This window comes from Nannobrachium achirus (assembly GCF_963921795.1).
Source record: "Nannobrachium achirus genome assembly, chromosome: 19".
NCBI lineage: Eukaryota > Metazoa > Chordata > Actinopteri > Myctophiformes > Myctophidae > Nannobrachium > Nannobrachium achirus.
Window position 1 is genome coordinate 12,463,669 of NC_137826.1, and position 22,708 is coordinate 12,486,376.

General features: G+C 40.8%; 1 protein-coding gene across 1 annotated transcript; it reads right to left on the bottom strand.

The window, feature by feature from the left end:
* Window positions 1–2,667: 2,667 nt before the first annotated feature.
* tmem248 (transmembrane protein 248) lies at window positions 2,668–20,963 on the bottom strand. The gene is made up of 7 exons (XM_080748411.1): window positions 20,651–20,963; window positions 19,150–19,308; window positions 18,282–18,570; window positions 16,353–16,503; window positions 11,880–12,063; window positions 8,752–8,895; window positions 2,668–5,364 (listed from the first exon to the last, which is right to left on the bottom strand). The coding sequence occupies exons 1-7, from the start codon at window positions 20,651–20,653 to the stop codon at window positions 5,344–5,346; spliced, it is 951 nt and encodes a 316-aa protein (XP_080604537.1). The 5' UTR covers window positions 20,654–20,963; the 3' UTR covers window positions 2,668–5,343.
* Window positions 20,964–22,708: the final 1,745 nt, after the last annotated feature.

Here is a 22,708-nt window from a genome sequence, read left to right on the forward strand (position 1 = left end):
GGCTCTTTTTTTTGTTCTTGCCTTCAAAATAAAACTACCAAGGAGCGAGTACTTTGAGGTAGGCTACTTTGTTGTACCGAGGATAGGAAATGACATGAAACCATTAGACCTAACAGGTACTGTACCATATGCCATCATAGCATACTGGTCAGCCACAAGGACTGGCCATTTAATGTTGCTTCGGCATTTATTATTGTAGTTTTCAAGGGGATTTATTTCTCTATCCATTACCATTGAGATGGTAATCTCCCTAATTAAAAGATGGTGAAAAGCCGTATAATTGATTAGATGGTGAGATACAAACGTGCAGGACGAACAGAATTTCAGAGGACAGTTTATTTAAACTTGAAATAATTTACAGCAGTTCCACTGGAAAGGAAAAGGTTCCGGCACAATGTCAAACTTTGACCCTAAACACATTAAATCTATGGTGCTATGTACAGGGAAGAGGATGCAGCTGGATAGTGCAGAAGGCACAGAAGTGGTCAGATATTTTGTCGCTGTCGGGTGGAAACCTCGTTTGTCCACAACTGTTACTTTTCAGGATTCAAATTCAAAAGCATCAAAATCCACAAGCGCAAAACTTGTTGCTTAGTTTGCACCTTGTTTCGAACATGTGAATCTGTTACTTTTGAGTGCCGCTGTAGTACGATCGAGTAGGACATTAATTTACGGAAAAGAAAAAAAAATTAGAGTATGGACAAATTGGACATAGGCGGTTTCTGCCGACAGCAACGATTTGCTTCTAAGTGCTGATAATGAATGGAAAAAAAAAAAAAAAAGTGAAATGGTGGCCACATAGCGGAGGTTTTTAACATTTAGACCGAAAATCATGAATCATGCCAGTAATCCAATCGGATAGTTTCTTACATAGTAGAACACATCCCCCCACTGAATACTCTCTGAAGACTCCAACAGCGCAGCACTTCAGAAATATTTATCTAAATGTATACCTTGAATGAAGCCAGTAAATTGAGATCTATACCTAATCCTAGCAGGATTTTGCCTTCCTTGCCTCAAGGAAATAAGTCATTGTAAAACTAGTGGGCTAAAAGTGATAACTGTCTTAGTTTTACCCAATATGTATTTGTAGGTATATGATATAGGCCTATATAGAACTATAAACAAAAATCACAGATCGATAAACTCAAAAGAAACCTCCATTATGTTAAGGCAATTGGAAATAAGGAGGTGCCATTGCAACAAAATGGAAATTACTTGTTAAAGCTCCAATCAGGGACTTAATTAAAAAAAAAATACTTGAACCAATCTGCATGGTGGAGTATGTTAATGCATTAAACCAGCACATCTGCAGCGGTTAGAGATGGTCTCCCTGCTCTTCTGTTGAGAAATTTAGACCGTGGTGTTGGGTATAGGAGACCTGCTGGTTGACAATGTAATTAAAGTTAAGTTTAATTAGACGCACTGGATGCACCACCACCATCTTTATTGTAGTTCGGATATTGTTGCAATAACCTCTCTCTGCCAGGAGTGGGAGACAATGGAACAAACTTAAGCTTCAACTTTAACAACAGAGGTGTAAGAAGCTGGTGAATTTCGGTTGTCAACATTAATGCTGACAGTTTGGCAATAATCTCAAATGCTCCACTTCGAGTGACTTGACTTATGTGCTCCCTCATGTACAGTAAGCTAGTGAATGCAGGATAAATGTGTAACTCAAAATGCATAACAACAAATGCATACCATAAACTTAAACATCACGAGTAATAGAATTAGGAAGACCTAAGAAACAGACAGGATGCAATACTAAGCAAAAGTGGGAGCAGGGTATTAAGAATTGAGTGGACAATGGAATCCTCAGGACTGAAACCAAAATGATTGAGTTAATAGTTCACTCATTCACAGATAAAACACAAAAAAAAAACCTCAAAAAATAAGCAACTCAATCAATAATGTACGCATTTTTCAATAAAAACAAAAACAATTCCCACAGAAAAAAAAATGATATAACTTGTAAATAAGAATACTATTGTCAAAACTGAAGAATCAGTTCAGTTAAAGGCTTTCAAGCTAATACAAACTGAAATTACATAAACTTTCAAATAGCATGGAATCCTTACTTTTCAAATATTCGATAAATGCTGCATTACTGCAAATGATGTTGCCTTCACAAAGTACATTCATTAAGTACATTATGGAACAATTCTTAAACACAGAGGTAAAAATGTATTACTTTTTACTATGTCATACCCAAGACGGTAAAGGCGGTTTACTAAATAAAGTAGGACGATTAAAGCTGGAATTATACTTGGTTGCACTTTACTAAAATAGCTGATCCACAAGCGCACAATGTGTTGTGATGCAGGGACGTGCTGGCCATTGGGAAAAGCGGGACAACTCCCGAACGGCCGGTTCATTCCCGGCCGGTCCAGGCCGGCCATTAGGAAAAAAATTAAAATAAAATGCCGGCCTTCGTTCCATTTTGGGGGCTGGGCGGCCAACAAAGTAAATCATCACTGTCGGGCAGAAACCTCGTATTTCCAAGTTTCAAACGTATACATTTTTACGCAAAGCAAAGCCCTGCTTCATCATATAAGGCTGTTGCACAAAAGTAGTGAAAACAGCAGATCTACAAGCACACAACGCCTCGCGGGTGAGAGGCGTTGTGTGCTTGTAGATCTGCTGTTTTCACTAGTTTAAATCATTTTAAAAATGATAAATACAAAACAAACGGTTTTGGACATACAAGGTTTCCACCCAACGACAACGAAATATAACTCATGTACAGTAATTGGCCCACTGGCTTGTCACTTGTCATGATCTGAAATGGCAAATCTTTGAGTAGCAGCAGCAGCAGCGCTATAGAGAGAGATCTCTCTCTATAGCACGCAATGAGGGCCTCTCCAACTCTTTTTCCCGGGCTGAATCGGGCCCAGCACGTCCCTGTTGTGATGCCATTCTCTGGGGTGTGCGACACTGGCGTTTATCAAAGTATAAATCAAGTCTAAGAGTGCATATGCCTCAGTAGTCTGGGGACACCAGGACGACGTCTTTTTCTTACTATAACTTTACAGATTATGACAGGTTTTCAAAGCCGTTCCTACACAGAACTAAAAGATGACTCAGGGTTCTGATAGATTATCATGGTATTCACCGAGGTCCTGGGAGTATGAATGGGATAAGAGTTGAACATGTATGCATATGAAACATAATGATTGTCAGAATCACTAATGCGTTTAAAAGTGTGCCACATTCCAATCATGAGGAAAAACCCAGATTTCATTCTTGAGTGAGCACACCTTGACGACAATTCATCGCGGTCAAACTTTTGAGGGGAAAGAGGTTGTTTTAATTTGGTGCCCTGCTCAGCTAAATCATGTTGCACAACCTTCACCGACTTAATGTGCAGAATCCCATGACTGATGGAATACCTACTGCAGTGAAAGATGCTTAGCTTTTATTTTGGAGTCTTAAGCATTTTCATTTAACTACTGTCCAAGGCCGCCTTTAATCAATCCATAATTTTTCACGCGTCAGTAAGCACTCACTCATTCTAGCCCACACTCATAAATGTTTACGGCGAGCAACTTATTTCAGGTTTTGTTAAGACTATAAAATTGTTATTCACGTTCATAGAATACTACATACAGTACCTTTTATGGATCGGAGACAGACAATCCAAAAATAATTACATTGTCATATTACAACAAAACAAAATCAGCAAAAATTAAGAGGTGCACACATTTTAGTATGACTATTTACATACACATGTAAACATGTGCAAATGATATCGATTTGCTTAAAATGACGATGTCCTAAACTTCGACAAATCAAGGGTAATTTGACATTCACAGCATTATGATGACAAGGAGATCACAAGTTTGATTTCAAGCTACAGGCTAAACATATTGGGAAAATGAGGAAAAAAAGGACAGTTGAAAAGTCAGAAAGAAAAGCCTAACTTTTCTTTTTCCCTCCTAACAATTCATTGAATTCATTCCATTCAGGGAAAGATGAAAGCATATGCTGCTTCCTCCAGGTGCTGGAAAAATAAGATCTATAGCACAACTTATAAACCTAGGAGCCAAAAGGCCTGCCTATAAGTTCTTGAGACAAACTGCTGTGGGGCTTTGGCAGCAAGCAAAATTAAGCAGCGGATGAATGATGAAGACACTGAGGGAGAGGATAAAAAAGGCAGATAATAATATCTTCAGTGTGACCAAATCCAAAAAGAACCAAGGGTATTTTCACCACTGGACAGAGTAAATTGGGCAAAGCATATTAATTGCCCCTAAAATGGGCTTGGTCAGATGTCAAGAGTACAGGGGGAAACTGAGACGATAGACCTCATTTATCTTTCTGGTTTGTTGCTCGCTTTTGTATGAGCCAAGAGCAGTCATGCTAAAAAGTTAACTCAAGAGTTCACCGTTTAGTATCGTGGATAGTGTAGCTTGCAAGGTTGTTTGAATGAAGATCAACGCAAACATTACAGCCGCTTAAAATCAAACACCAAAAGATTGAGAAAAAGAAAATGCACAGGGCTAGTGACATTTAATTAAACTGTGCAAATGTTTCAGTGAATATCACATTCAAACGTGCAGGACACATTCATTTGCAGTTTTGATAAAACTCTGGAAAATGCCTGTTCAAAGATTATGAGAATAATATACCGCCAAATCGTTCAATTTGAGCACCTAGGGATCTTCTAAATAGACTTTCAAAAGTCTAATCGACTTAGAATTAATTGTGTTGCTGGTGTACAGAAACAATTGTATCTTTCTTAAGGAAGATAAAATACCAAATGCACATAGATGTTATTAAGCTCATCTTTGTTATGCAAATTGTTCATATTATATGCAAATAGGTGCCCATATTCAGATTTTAGATTCATCAAACATGTTTTAACTGTCTAAAGTTAGTTGTATTTACTCGAGTTGAAACATCTTCATATGAAAATTACACTCATATCCAAGTAGGTCCAACGTGATGAACAAAACGTTCTCGAGTACAAAGGGTTTTTCTTTTCTTTTTCTCTGATTGATAAATGAGGCCCACTGACTCTTAACAAAATGGCCGTGCAGTTCTTGCATCTGGGTTTCGATATACTGCATGTTCTGAGTCCAATGGCACGGAGGGACTCGGGCAAAACAAAAAAAACAAAGTAGTGAATTTCAGAGTTCCTATAAATATTTACACCATACATACAGGCACTTGTATATCTTTGGTTGGAGAACTCCAACATTGCAAGGAAACTGCATTCACAGAGCGTCTGCGCCCCTTATTGTATTTCCAGGCTTTGCTAGGCAACTGGTATTGTATTTTTTTCTTTCCATTCTCGTCCATGTCTACAGTTCAGTTCTGACATGGTGTTGTGATGACTCTCTAGCCCTCTGACAAGGCCGCCTGAAAGACAAGAGAGAACAGCTGCATCACTCAACCAGACAGATGACTGCATGCGGCAGGTACACCCAGCCAGTGGTGCATGGTAAAAGGACTCACATGTTTTACTTAAGTATCAATACTAGAAATATTCTGTTACAAGTCCAGAATTCAAAATTCACTTGTGTAAAGTACAAAGGTTTTGGCATCAATATAGTACCCATTTCGCAGGTTTCAAATGTATACATTCTTTTGAAAATAGCAGATCTAGAAGCTATCGCGACGCGTTGTGAGCTTGTAGATCGGCTAAGTGGTTGTAATAGTAATGTTTGGTAATAATCCAAACCTATTTAACTATACTAAAGTGTTCTAATAATTGTGGTGGACTAAAAGTATTAAAAAAATACACCAATAAAGTAAAAGTACCTCAAAAACTGTACTCAAGTACAGTACTTAAGTAAATGTACTTAGTTACTTTCCACCACTGACACCAGCACAAAATACACCTGGGCCACTAAGCCTGTTGTCCCTGACCTTTTCCAAAATAAACAGTTTAACCCATTCAGAACGGGTACACATTTTGTGTATCATTATTTTATGCTTTAACTATTGAAAAATAGCAGATATACAAGCTCACAGCGCGGCACCGAGTGCCGCGCTGCGAGCTTGTAGATCTGCTATTTTTGAAAAATCGTGAAAATTAGAATTTTGACCCGATTCTATAAGTGTCCTTTTGAATCCTTCTGTTTTTTGAAAAACCCTATGTTTCTATGTCAGCAATCTGGCCAGCCTCTGTCAAAGAAAAGGTCCTTTTCACTCAACTGGAGCTCAGTTAGTCTGTTCTTGAGAGACTACTATGTCAGTGGTTCTCAAACCTTTTCATGTGAAGGACCCCCAAAATGATATGTATTTGGCCACGGACCCCCATCTCAAAATATTTCGTTCCAGGGACCACCCAGAAGCAAACTTTGATTTACAAACGTTTGCTTTGAAAATACATATATTCAAAGATTTGCACACATTTTCACACATTTTTCAAAAATAGCAGATCTACAAGCTCGCAGCGCGGCACTCGGTGCCGCGCTGTGAGCTTGTATATCTGCTATTTTTCACTGGTTAAAGCATTCAATAATTCTAGGCCTAAATGGGTTAAAATAGTAGATCTACAGTCTCAAAATAGAGTGTAACGTCACTGCACTTTTTGAGCTTTTAGATCTGCTATTTTAGTCAGGTGATAATGTATATAGGGATTAAGAGGTTAAGGTTATGACTGACACGTTGTTTGGTTTTGTGCTAAATGTTGCTAAAAGGCTATGAAACCTTACATTCTCTTTGGTCAAATGATAGATGTCCAAGCCAGTTCTATAATGAGAGACGTCTATTGTGGTCACAACTGCCTCAAAGTAACAGCACATCTGCTGTGACTTTGCCTGGGAAAACCGAGCTTAGAGCTCCATCTAGTGGTTGAAATGATGTGAGGCGTTTTGGTATTTTCTGCTATCTTCGTGGCAGGGACAGCAGGGACAAAATTACACTTACAAAACCATATTTGTCATTTCTTACACACACAATAACAAACTCATCGATTCCAGGTCTGGAGCCGAAGCTTCTTCCTAATTCAAAACATAAATCATTTGGATTTGATTTCAAGGAAATGCTGTGTCAGTCAGGTTTGCAGTTATTGAAGATACCCCGCCTATATCTTGAGTTACATTAATGGCATACATTGCATTACTACTCAACCCAAACCATCACCAAAGTGTAATTTTGTGAAGGGTTTAAGGATTTACAACGCTCGGTTGTAAATGGTTAAACAACACAAGGGCATTAGAAGAGAGCGAAAATGACCATGAAAGTGGGACCACTGGGGTATTGCAATGACACGTGAGATAAATGAGTCCGATTTAACTTGTGACTGCCTAATGCCTGCAAGCTGTCTGTAATGGAGAGGGCCAGAGTCCCCTCACTAGTAGTGACTATAGGGTGGTCCCTGCTCTGCACTTTGAAGGGTACTTAATGCCAATGCCGGTCTTACTTGCCACTTTCTGAATTCTGCTCACGTTTCCTAAGCAGGTTATTGTGGATAAGGTGAGCAACGATTGGACAAGGATGTGCAAAACAAAGGCATCAGTATTCCATTCGCAAGTTACAACTGTGTCTGCATTCAGCAGACACTCTTATCATTAACCCTAGTCAACAAGCCATTGGTTGCATCATGGTCACATAAGTACAAAAACTAATTAATTAAACATTAACAACACCAATTCTACAAAATGCCTTCTAAATCAGTAGTTCTCAAACTTTTCTGTGCGAAGGACCCCCAAAATGATATGTTTTTGGTCAGGGCCAGGGCTCCCCCAGAATAAAACACTTTCAAAAACATTTTTCAAAACTACTAAATGTAATTGATATTTACGACTACTTTTCTTTTTGTTTAACATAAGTCAATCTCCTATGAAAGCCCAAATTCATGATTCATACAAACATTTTCTTTTCAGAACGGAGCCATCTGTAGCTGGCATCATACATAGTTGACGCATAATACAATTTCATAATCACAATATTTTGTTTGTTGAACAGACAGCTGGTTGGCCAGAAGGCCATAACTCAGTGGTTCTCAACCTTTTCAGGCCGTGACCCCCCAAAATAATCATATTTGAGCTGGGGACCCCCCACCATGATAAGCACATGGAATTGTAGGAGTTGAGGCATGATATTTTGTTTGACTCCGTTCCACAGAAAAAAATATTGTGAAAAAAGCACATCTACAAGCTAAATGCCTTGCAGGAGGCGGCACTGCGAGCTTGAAGTTTGCCAATTTTCACAATTTTGCCCTTTTCTTATATAATTTGACAATTTGGCCAATATTTGACCAGTCTTTATAGTATAGTTTGTTGATTAATATTGATACAGTAATAGTCTTTTTCTTTCTATAGTTTATTCTTTTCTCTCTCCCTTTTTAAAAAGGTATTAAAAAGGTCTTTAAAGGCCTTAAAACTGTCACTTCACTGTCATTTGGAGACCCCCCTAAAATCATAAGGGGAACCCTCTGGGGGTCCCAACGCATAGGTTGAGAACGAGTGCATCTCTCCACTCCGACATGTCTCCTTTCCGACATGTCTCCATTCCGACACTAACCCTATCTCTAACCCTAACCCTAAACCTTAGGCCCATGGGAGTGTCGCCACTCCGACAATAAGAAGTCAATTTCGGAGTGGCGACATGTCGGAATGGAGAGAGCCTCCCGTTGAGAACCTACTGCCTAGCTCATGAAGGTAAGGATTAATTTAACATGGTTACTCTGCGAACTGGCCTGGCCTGCCTCGTCTCACTGTGGCTGTGATCAAACGTGACAGCGGGCTGGCCCTGCGGTGTCGTGTTACACATGTTATTGTAGGTGTTGTGCTGTACCTTCTCGGTGCAGAAGTCGGGGCTGGCTTGCCGGACCTTTCCTGGCCTGCCCTTGATGACTGCATAGCAGAACATGGTGATGACCATGACAAACAGGAAGTAGCTGGTATGCATCAGGTGCAAGTTGATGAGCGAGCGGTCATCCTGGTAAAAAAAAAAAAAAAGAAAAAAGAAAGAAAAAGGCTACTTCACAAAAGAATGCTGATCAATGTCTTCCTTTGTAATGAACACTCACCAGTATTTGAAATGAGTTTTAAAAGTCTAAAAGAAGTCCTAAAAATAGGGTTAATTATTATGCATTTAAGGAAATATTAAAGATGAATAGAGGTAACTAAATAAAGGACAAATGAAAAGCTGTCTCAGTGCGTCTCATAGTAGAATAAAATATAATAATTTGTTGCTAGTCCAGTGTGATGGAAACACTTTAAGCTGCAAAAACACGCAGGGACGTGCTGGCCATTGGGAAAAGTGGGACAACTCCCGAATGGCCAGTTCATTCCCAGCCGGTCCAGGCCGGCCATTAGGAAAAGTTTCAGATTTGTAATTTTTTTCTCAAAGCAAGGCCCTGCTTCATCATACAAGGCTGTTGCACAAAAGTAGTGAAAACAGCAGATCTACAAGCCCACAACGCATGGTGTTGTAGATCGGCTGTTTTCACTAGTTTAAATCATTTTTAAAATGGTTTTGGACATACAAGGTTTCCACCCGACAACGACAAAATATATAACTCATGTAATTGAAGTTCTACTTCTCCTGCTCCGTCGGTTGCGCTCGCAATAAACAATATACAAACAAAAACATCGATTCGGACAACGATACACCTATTAAGAGCGAGTTAAGAGCTACAATCTTTGTTTTGCTGTGGAATGTAAACAGACCCGCACCACATGACGTAACTTAAACGCAGCACTTCCGCCACTTCAGCTAGAACCAACCTGAAGTCATATCTTACCCAGGGTGCCTTCCTTCAATGTGAACAATTAAGTGTTAATTAAGGAGTGAGTGAGTGAGTGAGTGAGACTGTGCATGTGTGCCACAAATGTCAACCACACATTGATGATCCTCTAACACCTCATAGAAAAAGTGGTGGCCATAAATGAGTAGAGAGCCTGCCTAGGAAGCAGAAGGTACTAGGGGTGTCTTCAAAAATTCGACGAATCGACGCGTCGTTTTAAGCCCCCGGAATCGACGCCAATTGTTTGAGTCGAGCCGTCAAAAATATATTATTTTTTTATCACACCGGTGCGGTATGAGAGCGCTGGACTGTCATGTTCTTCCTATTTAGTCCATACTTCCTACTGCTTGCAACTAGACTTAAAAATAAAACCAGTTCACGTGACTTGAAAGTTGCCTTGATCATATAACAAGGTGCTCTTATTTTGAAGTTAACCGCTTTGAAAGGAAATGCGTCGACTTGTTGTTATTCTACTTGTTAAAGCTGACCAAGAAGCAGCAGCGCGATGCGCTTTCACTTTCACTCACTGCCGCTGACTCGCTGAGTGTAGCTCTGTGGTGGTGGTCTAAGGCAGAGGACTGCGGTGGAGTAGAGGACTTCTTAAAAAGTTTTAGATTATGACAATTTGCTTGCATTGTGATGCAGCCGTGTGCCGCTCTGCATTGACGCAGTGATGTTACATTATTGTTACCTTTAGCCTACTTTGGTGTTGTTTTTCCTAATGAAGGAACAGGGCTAAATCGTTAGCATGCTAGCGCTTTAGCCCTGTTCCTTTAGCCTTGGAGAGGCATACAATCATTACAACCAGGCAGTTTTCAAAGCAGAGAATCCACCAATCATAGTGGTTTACAACAGCTGTTGTACCGGTACTCTATCAATGCGTCGCGGTCGCGCCTCCTCTCCAGTCATTAAAGCACAACTTTTTTTTTTTCTTTTTTTACACATAAACGATTCGTCGACGCGTCGGATTAACCCCCGCGACTCGAATCGACTTGATAAATCCTGAGTCGAAGACAGCCCTAGAAGGTACCAGGTTCGATTCCCGGACCGGCAATGTGTTGAGGTGTCCCGGAGCAAGACACTTAACCCCTAACTGCACCCCCCAGGGCTCGAGACTAAGGGACTCCCGAAGTCCCGGGGACGTAAAAATATATATTTGGGACGCAAATTAATCTCCCCTGGGACACAGACGGGACGTAGAGGATTTTTTTGAGCCAACGGCGCATATCAATGTCACTGCTCAAACCACGGTGTGCAAACTCGCAGCATGAGACTCACAGAAAATGAATATGATGTAAACAGAATGTTTAAGAAGTTACCACAGGCAGTGCTGATCATCCTTTTCAGGTAGAACTTAGTTGCTAAAATGCTGCGCTATTTGAAGAGATTAACCAGCAAAATGAGGCAGAGAACAGACTGTCAATCTGGGTTACAACCTATGGTTACTACAACTAGTGGAAAATAGCCGATCTACAAGCTGTCTCTGAGAGATAAATCTTAGCATCCCCGCCCCGGCGCCCCCTGCTTCGCCACATAAAGAGTAACGTTATATGATTTGGATTGTGATTATTAATGAAAATGTAAAACGGAACGCGATGTCAACGCACCAAGCACAGACACATAGCCTACGTTTAGTGAGCAGCACGAGCAGTTGTTTGAAGATTTCAATGCACTGAAATCATTCGAAACAGGTGATGTGTGCGTGAATGGGTGAATGTAATGCACAATCTCTGTAAAGTGCTTTGGATAAAAGCGCTATATAAATGCACCATTTACCATTTACAACTAATACAGAGAACAAAGGCTAGTCACAGACCCATAATCAAGAGATTGCTGAACTAGAGCAGTGGTTCTCAAACTTCTTTATGTAAACTGATATGTATTTGGCCGAGGGCCCCCACCTGAAAATGTTTTGTGCCAGGCACCCCTAGAAGAGATGTTTAATATAAAAAAGCAATTTTTTTTATTTTCCAAAAATATCAGATGTAAAAGCTTGCAGCACGGCACAAAGTAACGCACCGTGAGCTTGTAGATCTGCTATTTTAGAATAGCCAACATATAAATGAAAAGAATTGTTAAAATGTTTGTGACACTACTTATGCTCCCCGTCCCACCCGTCCCCGGACCCCAATTTGAGAACCACTGAACCAGAGAACGTGACGTGTCCACTCACATCTGGAACGATGACGGTGAGCTTGGGGTTGAGTGCGTGGTACAACTTGCCGATGGCTCCTTTGTAACACCAGAAGGGATTGTAGTCCTGGCTGTATTTCGTGTCTGAGTCACGAGCCGTGGTGAACAGCTTGTACCAGGAGGTGGCGTTGGTGTACGTCTCAGGAACACAGTGGGGGGGCTGCCTGCAAACCACAACACACACACATCAGTACTTATGGCCCGATATGTTGTTTTATCCCATTTAGGCCTAGAATTAGAAGGATTCAAAAGACGCTTATAGAATGGGGTCAAAATTCTAATGTTCACGACTTTTCAAAAATAGCAGATCTACGAGCTCGCAGCGCGGCACTCGGTGCCGCGCTGTGAGCTTGTATATCTGCTATTTTTCAATAGTTAAAGCATAAAATAATGATACACAAAATGTGTACCCGTTCTAAATGGGTTAAACTTGTGCGACGGTTTCAAATTGGCAAAACAAGCAGATCTAAAAGCTCACATCGCATTGTGATGCGACATGTTGTGTGAGCTTTAAGCTATTTTGGGACCAACTGGAATGCTGTGCTGTTCAATATAGTCTTTTAGATTTGCTATTTCTGGACCAACTAGATTGCCTATACAGTCCAGTAGCTTTGTGAGCTTACAGATATCCTAAGCCTTGAATCCAGAGATTTATTCGCTAGATTTGTCTTTTTCTCACCCTTGCTACTCCGACAGGCCAGGGTCCTATTTGACTCTTACGTAGGCACACTAGGCAGCAAGTCAGGAAGTGACTCGAGTTTTCACTGGACGACTGCTTCCCCCCCCCTACTTGCCCTCCCACAGACCAATCAGAAGCCATGGTTTGTTTTCTACCGTTTGTGCAGAGATAGGAGGCTTTCCAGACTGTGAAGCGAAGTGAAAAAATGTTGCATGACTTGTTTGGGATAAACAACATACAGGACAGGTAGAAAGAAACCTCATGTGGATTTATGGATTTAACTCAAAGGTTGCGAGCTCAAAATGCGGCGCGAGTTCAAGCTTGTGGATCTGCTACTTTTGAGACGCTGTAGTACAGTATGATCAAGTAGGGCATTAATTTACGAAAAAACTAAAAGTTAGAATAAAGAGATAAGAGGTTTGTGCCCGATAGCAACGATATCCAAATGAGTGAGGCTTATTCAAAGGGCCAAGGGCACTAAAACCTTCCATTTGTTTGAACTGGAGCAGCGGTGACTCGGGAGGTGTGTGTGTGTGTGTGTGTGTGTGTGTGTGTGTGTGTGTGTGTGTGTGTGTGTGTGTGTGTGTGTGTGTGTGTGTGTGTCACATTGTAAATTGCGCAACATAAATGCAACATTTACCATTTTAACTGTTATTAACCAAAAACATGAACAGATGGAATAATGATGTACGGACGCATTTAACTAAAAATGAACATTGTTTTACATCAGTCTCAAAATTTCTGTAAGAAATGTGAGTGTGCTTCTGAAAATTGCTGGGTCTGGAGAAAGCAATCATCAACACTGTGGTGCACATAAGTGATGGCGCCATTTCTCACTGAAATTATTATTGCCCAGCAACAAATCAAAAGAATTGCAAGCAGTCTATTAAAACAACAACCATAAAGACAATTTATGATGCGCCAGCCTAGTTAATCTGTGGCATTCGGATGTGTAAAAAAGGACAAAGAAGGATGTGTGTCCATATCTGGCTGTTATTAAAACTTCAGCTGGTTTAATCGAAGGTCATTAGCCCTCATGAAAGTCGCACCCAGCTTGGGGTCTTGTCTTATCCCCCACCCTGCTACTTTTGATCTGTGAAGTTTGAATATATCGTTGCTGTCGTGCAGAAAACTCTTATCTCCATATTTTGTTTTCTCGTAAATTGATGCCCTACTTGATCATACACACAAACTTCAAAAGTAGCAGATCCACAAGCTAGAAGCGGCGGGTTTTGAGCTTGTAAATCTGCTACTGCTTTTGAATTTGAATCCTGAAAACTATCAGTTTTGGATATGAGGTTTCCACCCAACAGAGACGATAATAGTCTTTAAGATGGCAATTTATTTTCCCCCTCCTTCATCAAATCTAAACCGTATCAGTTAAACATGAAGCGTTGATGTGAGCCATGTTAAAGATAATGAGCTTTTTTACCAGCTGGCTTGGTCGCTATCTAAATGTTCCTAATGGGTCTAAATGGTGTTAGACTGCGTCTGTCTGTATCTTAATGTTCTGGGGGAAAAGATAGCTACAGACACAATACATCTTGGAGAATAATTTGAGCATCTGCCAGTAGTCTTTTAAAATTGTGTCTCCAAAGATGCACTATCTATGTCTTTGCCCAATATACTATGAACTTACATTCATAGTATTGCCATTATCAGTGGTATATCAAAACAAAACAGAATCCAATATTGGCATGGCCTGCCTGTCCAATCTTTAACTATGAATCTTAAGTTAGTAAGTGTGTATTTTTGGAACAATGCTGCACGAATCAAAATGCATTGTTCAGTGATGATTTAGGACTACAATCAGCACTCTGTAGTCTGGAATATTTGATTTGATTGTACAAATGATTGCACTATACTATGTGCCTGATTAAGAATTCTTATTTTGATTAGAAAATGACAGTATTTTTTTCAGAATGGTGTTTAGTTTAAAAACATGTAGTGCGAAATCTAATGCAGAACAAAGTAAGTGAATGGGAGGACATTTTAACTATAGATGCAGTTAAATTAATACATGAATGCTTCCTGAATCCATAAAAATGCAATGCATTTTGTACAAAAGCCTCTTCTAGTTCATGGTCCACATTCTCCAAAATAGCTCCGGTACATAAAGGTGATCAGAATTTGGGCAATTTTCCAATTGTGTCTGCTCACTTCTTTGTGTCATTACTTCCAATTTCACTTGTTTTATCCTGAATGCTGAACAAAACATTGCGTAAGTTGGCAGTCATTCCTCGCTGCCAATTAACACGTTGCAAGCCGCGGCAGAACCCTCTGAACAGAGGTAGCGCCGAAGAAATAAGCCATTTATTTACAAACATGTTTTAAAAAAACAAAGCCCACATGATAACAACACGTACTGGAGTGCTCGACACAGCGTACATATTCATCCTGCAGAGGTCGGCGATCTTACTTTGGCGAGGCGGAGGGGAGATCAATTCCATTCGTTTACGTGCGGCGAAGCAGGGAAAGGAGCGATAGAGAAGCGGCGCCCGAACGTGATTGAAACCGCGATCCACGAACAGAGACAAAGACCAGCCATCTTGTTTGAGCTCCTTGCTGAGTTTCAACACTGGGGAGAGGATGAGGCTCCTCCTGGCCAGCCATCCATCCAGAATGTGAGTCAACGGCGTGGCCTGCTGGATATTAGGAGTATCACACCCAGCACCAGAAAATGACTGTCAGAGCATATTAACCCTTTCAGATCGCTCCAAAAAGACACAGAGAAGAATTTCCGATGTTTTTTTTTTTTTTATTATAATTTATATCAAAAGTCCGGTAATAGACGGCGTGGCTGATGGGACCCAGTAGGAAGTCCGAGGGAGTACGGCCAGGCTTAGAAGGTGTTAAATACCAAACTGCGTAAAATCAGATGTAAGTGAAAGGCACCATTACTTTTCTCAACTCGATGTGGGCTGGTCAAAGAAAAACTGTGTAAAATCAGATGTAAGTGAAAGGCACCATTACTTTTCTCAACTCGATGTGGGCTGGTCAAAGAAGCCAGCAATGTATGACTGCTAGTCCGACTGCTAATTTAGCAGAAACTTCTTTCTAATCTGAAAGCAAAGTATTACTGCAGAGCTGCTGGCAAAGTCAATGTATCAAATGGTATGTTGGTTATGTAGATGCTCTTGGAGAAGCATATGGGATATCCTTGAGTTTAAAGCAAAAGCAAAAGCAATTTAGCAAAGGGACACTGCCAATGCAGATGCAGTGACTGACTATTCAAAGGGCCGGCTGAATGTGGACTACCACAGCACCACTAATGCATGAGTTATGTTTGGTTCCACATTGAGTAACGCATCGAAAATAGACAATCAACAAGCCCACAACGCGTCGCACCGCAAAGCACTGTGAGCTTGTAGATCCAATATTTTTAAATACACGACACTGGCACGCAACTAAGTATAAGCCAACTGCCACAGAACACAGAACATTCAGATCAGTCATGTTCTCAGATATGAACTTATGTGGCCTGATTCACTTATATATATTTTACTTGGACTAAACCCTCTGGTTTCTGAGAATAATCAGGCTGTTTACTGTTTGCAGATACAAATAAAAAAAAACTACAAATGAAGAGGATTGGTTATTTTAGTATAGCACGGTTTCTCAAACGAAGTAGAACTGTACTGGGGGAGTGTGCAGATAGCCAATAGTATGCTATTAGAAGGGAACAGAAGCACGGCTAGGAGATAGGAGAAATAAAAATGACTTTCAGCTGAAAAATCAAAAGTCCCTGTGAGTCAGGGAAGCAGTCCAACTCACACTGTGACAGGGAAGATATTGCTTGCCGCTGTGATGGTCATGCAAGTGCTGAACACCACCTGCTCACAGTGGCCGTGCAATACGCAGTCATCAGAATTCCAGGACACTGGTAGGGTGAAAGTGATGTTCATTTCCTCATGAGCTTCCCGGCCTGCGGACGAAGAGAAAGCAAATACATGCATTGTATGGTTTTTCCCCTTAATGCATGGGTCTTCAACAGGGGGTCCAGGACCCCTAGGGGGTCCTCAAAGTTACTACAGGGGGTCCTCCAAATCTTTGTGTGATAGGAAAAAAAAATCTCCTTTTTTTATATTAACCACTTGAACGCTAAGGTCCATATTCTGAGAACTTTAGCCAAAAATAGCAGATCTACAAGCTCACAACGCCTCGCAGTGCAAGGCGTTGTGAACTTGTAGATCGGCTATTTTCTGCAAAATGCTTTGGTGTTGAGGGGAAAAAGAGCAGACTAAGTACAGAGTGAAAGGTCAAGTTTATTAAGTATTGACGGTTCAAGTGGATAAATATCTGAAAACACAAATTGACATCAATCCAGAATACCCTGATCATTGTGCTGTCAAACGATGAAACTATATGGAATCTCTGAAAAAGGTTGTGGGGGGTCCCTGCTTCATCTCTCTCTCAACTAAGGGGTCCTTGGGCTGAAAACGTTGAAGACCCCTGCCTTAATGCCTATATTATTGACGCCTTGATTAGTTGTTTGAGACTATTTATGTCTTGTGATGTTCATTTTTTTTCAGATGTCTTTTGTCTCTTACTTGAAAACCGGTCTTTCATAACATGGGCCAGGCCACTGTTCAAATACAAAATAATCCTGTGGCTATTCAGATGCTCAGTTATTTGACCGTAGTCAAAGAAAGTATGTCACTCTTAGCCCACAGGCCAATTCCCTCCAAAATAATGGTTTCCCCTCTTCCAAAAACTGTACGGCACACAAACACTGGATTTCACTTTTTCACCACCCACTGGTAGTCTCTCAAAAGCACTTATCTAGCTACTTGTGTCTCCTTTGACAAATGAAAATAGAGATTGTTAAACACCACAAAAGACACATTTTAACCATATCAGGTGGTCTACTCTATAAGAGTAATGTTTAGTCCTAAGAGGGATGAAAAACTACTGTACCAAAGTACCAAAGCACTGCATCCTTAAAATCCATCCACCACAGGCCCACAGGCTGGGCCATCTTTTCATAGTTCTTCTCTTTGAAGCTGTACTTCAATGTGACATCAAACACTAGTAGCCATAAACTGTTCTCTTGCTAAAAGACCAAATTTTCCAAGGGTATGGGAACAACATATTGAACAAAAAGCTTCAACTTCAACTGTATCCCCTTTTAGGGTGCTTTGCTCTGCATTTTGGAACCTACAGGAGTAACAGGATTATAGGACGACACACAAGGAACCTGCCAAAAATAACAATGTTGCCTCTGTTTGCTCACCGTGTCATGCAAAGAGGTAACTTGAAACCCATTAATAAAAGGACACACTCCTGTAAAAGGGCTGAATTACCTCTATACAAAAAGGGGGGGAAACGTAGGTGTAGATCATTAACAGAGAGGCAAGGTGATGGATGTTAATTCATCGCTTGATGGAGGCTGTAACTTCATGAATATTGTAACGCTCAATAATACTTAGATCCATTAAAGCCCAGACGATTACAATTATAGTTGGAATTAATAGAGGACACTCAATTCCTTTTTCATTTAGGCAATATTAACAACGCCAGTGAAAGCTAAAATGGGTGCATCTCTCCACTCCGACATGTCTCCTTTCCGACATGTCTCCATTCCGACACTAACCCTATCTCTAACCCTAACCCCTATGGGAGTGGCGACATGTCGGAATGGAGAGAGCCTCCCAGCTGAAATGTGTCAAGTCAAAACTGTAGCGTAAGAAGAGGACAACTTACCAGTCAGACCAACCTGCTGTCCCAGCACGGTGGCATAAAGATGGGTAATGTTGCGGGAGTATCCCCCAAATGGGCGCTGGGGATCCAGTGTGAGGGTGATGGGGACAGAGATATTGATGGGACCAGAGTCCTCAAGCAAGAGAGTGGCCTGGGTGCTGGAACGTGCTTGGCCGCTGGTCACCACCGTGCTCTCTGACGTGGTCGACTCGTTAAGGTTGTGCTTGAGCGTTTCATTCTCGGACACGCAAAGGTCCAGTTCGTTGAAGCGCAGCAAAAAGGTGTTCCAGTCCTGAGGGCGCGTGTTAGCGTGAGTGCATATGGATGGAGAGAAGAATGGACCGTGATTAACAATCTGATACGGTATGGCTCTGCGATGCATTACGTTAGCAGTGGTTCAAAATGATAGCTGACAGCACTGAACATTCTGTTGTGATATTATAGAAGACAAACAAGCTACCGGTATCCAAAATAAGAGTGCCCATAAAAACAACAGCATAGGCCCAATCTACTACACTTAAACTGTTATTTAAGATTTCCAATGGAATGTGCTTTTTCCGTTAATAGTTTAATAAAGATAGTTTATTGTGTTTCTTAAACTATCCTATTTAGGTTGGATTATTTGGATTGCTGAAAACATTGTAACTTGCACTTAAACTTCGCATTTACTGAGTGGGTGTTTGAAACAATATGTCCAAATACAATCTTGTATAATAAATCATAAATAAATGCATTTGCCCAAAGAACTGTCTAGAACCATCTAGAATAAACAATGACTATTTTACTGTTTGCCAGGTGATAACTAAAGCACAATTCTATAAACTTGAATTCAACTATTTGGCTAAAACAAAAACACAGTTATCTCCCCTACCTCCGTTAACTCTGGAGACTTGATCTCCTTAATCTTGAAGAAATAGCCAATGGTCAAGAAGGCGATGGCCACGGCACTGACACTGACCATAAAGATGACCAGTGGCGGACGGCTGTGGATGCAACCCCTCAGGTGCTCAAAAGGATTCAACAGGTAAACCTGTAAACCAGATAACATTAGTTCAGGCTCATCCACTAAAGGATTTTCTGATGTATGGGCAAAAGAATATTGTCAGCTAATAATGACATTGACATAGAATATTTACAGAACAGAGCTGAAGAATGGACTGCAATTGCCATTTGTCAAGGGTCAAGGAAAAGTACGATTTCTAAAATGCACAATTCTTCCGACTGTCTACAAGAGAGGTTTTCAACCGTCTCACGATGTGAGGCTCTGTTATAACAATAACATTGTTTATTATAAAGCATCATCTTACTAAATAGTGTTTTACAATATAAAACAGAAAGCCTATAAAACACATACATTAACCAGGTTTGAGGTTAAGTTCGCTGTTTGATTTATCTTTGAATGGTGAGTGTACACTAGGTTTCAAATTAATGTGATGACAGTGACACCAGATGTGAACAGTCTTTTACACATAAGACATTTTGTCTGATATCAGACGCAGTAAACATCACAATACAAAAGTGTGTTTAATGTTAGTTCAGTTGTAAAGTCAATTAAATTTGTATATTATACTCATTATGCATCAAAGACAATATGTGCCAATACAGATTCCCTCACTCACTATCATATGTTATCAGATATAACTCTATAGTCACATCACAGATTTGGACCAGTTTGTCTGCAATCCCAAGTTCCCAACATTTATATTTCCTATTTGCATTTTGCAAATGCTTGTCATGGCAACACCAACTTAGGCCGACCCATCCTGCCCTCTCTGTCAACATGACCCCGATAGAGAGCAGGTATGTGTTCATAGTACTGTATCACATTGTGTTGCTGTTGAGCTGTCAGTTGTCCCTCAGCATCACTATGCGTTCAACTGAACTCTAAAGTAGTCTGTTCAAATTCATTGTATTGTTGGTTGATCATATGGCATCACATGGTGTTGTGTGTTGTTCACACTCACAGCATCACATTGTGTCGTTTGTTCATACCATCACAAACAACATGATGATGGGTATCACATCATGTTGTTTGTTCACAGTTCATAGCATCACATGGTGTTGACAGTTCATAGCATCACTTCATGATGTTTGTTCATAGCATCACAGTGTTTTGTTTGTTCATAGCTTCACATTGTTTTGTTTGTTCATAGCATCACAATGAGTTCATAGCATCACATTGTGTTGTCTCCTCCAGTTGTTGACCAGAGGCTGATCAGCCCAATCTCACTTTAACCAACCAAAGTTGGCAGCACAGTAGGGTAGCTTGGCCCTTGTTATTTACCAGAGTCTAGTGGCTGGCTTGAAGACAGCCCCTGTAACATGTCGGCTACATAATACAGATATCATCATTATAAAGCAACAGTTCTCACCATGTTTGTCTTTCTGCGCACACGGCGGACGCTAGCCTGCAGCTTGTGGCGGGGTGTAATAATGATGTGTGTGTGAGGCTAGCAGGCTAGCCTTGCTGCTAGCTTGCTGCTTCTCTTTCCTCAAGCTAGAAGTGGCTCCTGCTGCAACATAAAGCAGGACAAAGCAAAGGTCGGGTGTTGATGGTGATGGGGACAGACAGGCTCTCTGCGTGAAACCCGCCGCGGCCGCTCTTTCCCATCCTTCGCGTTATTGTAGCGTTCCTACTGCGCTTACTAACCCATATGTAGTATTGCTGTAGTAGATATACAGTGAGTTCTGCATAACGCAATGATCTATCTTGGTCCTCCTCTTTCCCTCCCCTGCCGTTCATACTCAGCACACACGCCAAGGATGCGTCTCTGACGTCACTACTTCGTTGCATGAAAGTGATTGAAAATAGCCGAGCTACAAGCGCATAACTTTTTTTTCTATCGATTACTCACCCCATGGAGACTTGAGTTACGTGTAGATATTATTTTTTAGTTTTTGTTAATGTCTGTCTCCATTGAAGTGAATGAGACTGGACTGACAAAGATATTTTTTAGTCCACTTCAATGGAGACAGATATTTTTTCTTTATCTGTATCTGGCCCAGTGGGAATGGGCCTTAATTCGGTGTCAGGCAAATTCGCCTAAAACATATTCGCCTAAATTAATTTGGTCCTTTCGCCTGGCACTTTCGCCGTGGAGGAGAGTATATTAAGTTATTTCACTGCCGTTGAAGAGCCATTTCGCCTACTCTCAATTCTGCTGTCAGACTGTCCATGTTTGCATATTGATATTATCCCTTTGTCATTTAAATATTATTATAGTGACTGTGAGTCTGTGACAGTGGTGTTACCTGTCAAACGGTGACCATTACACACAGCTATCCTATGCACTCCATAGTAATAACATTAGAGCTATTGGCTTAACATTTTAAGGACAATTAAGGCAAAATGGATAAGCAAAGACGGACCCTAGAACATTTAAAAAAGCACACAGGACTCCAGAACAAAAAATAGCAAAAAATAAATATATTTTATTATAGTCTATAATATTAGGCTGCATGGTGTTTATAATATAGTATCGGGACATGACCTACTTGCGCAGCGCATACATAAAGTTAGACAACGTTTCGGCCATCAGCTGGCCTTCATCAGGTGAGTGCATCATCTTGTTCTTTCACTGTTTGACAGGTGACACCACTGTCACAGTCACTATAATATTTAAATGACAAATGGATAATATGCAAACATGGACAGTCTGACAGCAGAATTGAGGGTATTAATGGCTGTACAACGGCCAGACGTAGGTGAATCGGCTCTTCTCCGCGGCCTGGCTAAAGGACCAAATTAATTTTGGCGAATATGTTTTAGGCGAAAGTGCTGGTGACCCTTAATTCATACTTTGGTTAGACATCCGCAGCTGGTTGGTCCTACTCCCATCCAGCAGTTTGTGAGAGCGAACGATAGCTCTGGTCACCTTCGCAAAAGGGCTCAATGACCATGACAAGACCATGTCAAGTGTTCAGCTTGTTTTATGACATCACTATCCTGTCCTTGATATCTTTGTTCTAGGTTGCCCGCATTGCCGTAGCCGTATACGCCCCAAACTCCCTGTGATAGGTATTCACCACATGTACGCCATGATATGTACGCAATGTACGTGGTAGGATACATTTTTTCCATTTTTTATGTAGGTTATGCATTGACAGAAATGACTGGAATGTGACGTGAGCCTTGCTATACACCTGACCTGCTCCCAACCTACTGGTGATGTCACCTTCTTCATCTGTTTGACATGGTTCTCACATTCCATGTTGTAACTACTAGAGTGATATTTCAATAATAATGACTTAACAACACTATCATCATCAATCAGTGATAGTTGTTAGGACGATATGTCTTGAAGCAGAAGTAGTTGAACTTGTTCTAACATGACAGAAAGGGGGGGGGGGGGGGATCCAGTTTGCTTCCAATGACAAGTAATACTGAACAGTTGGTTTACAATTACATGTTCATGTCCACTGTTCACATT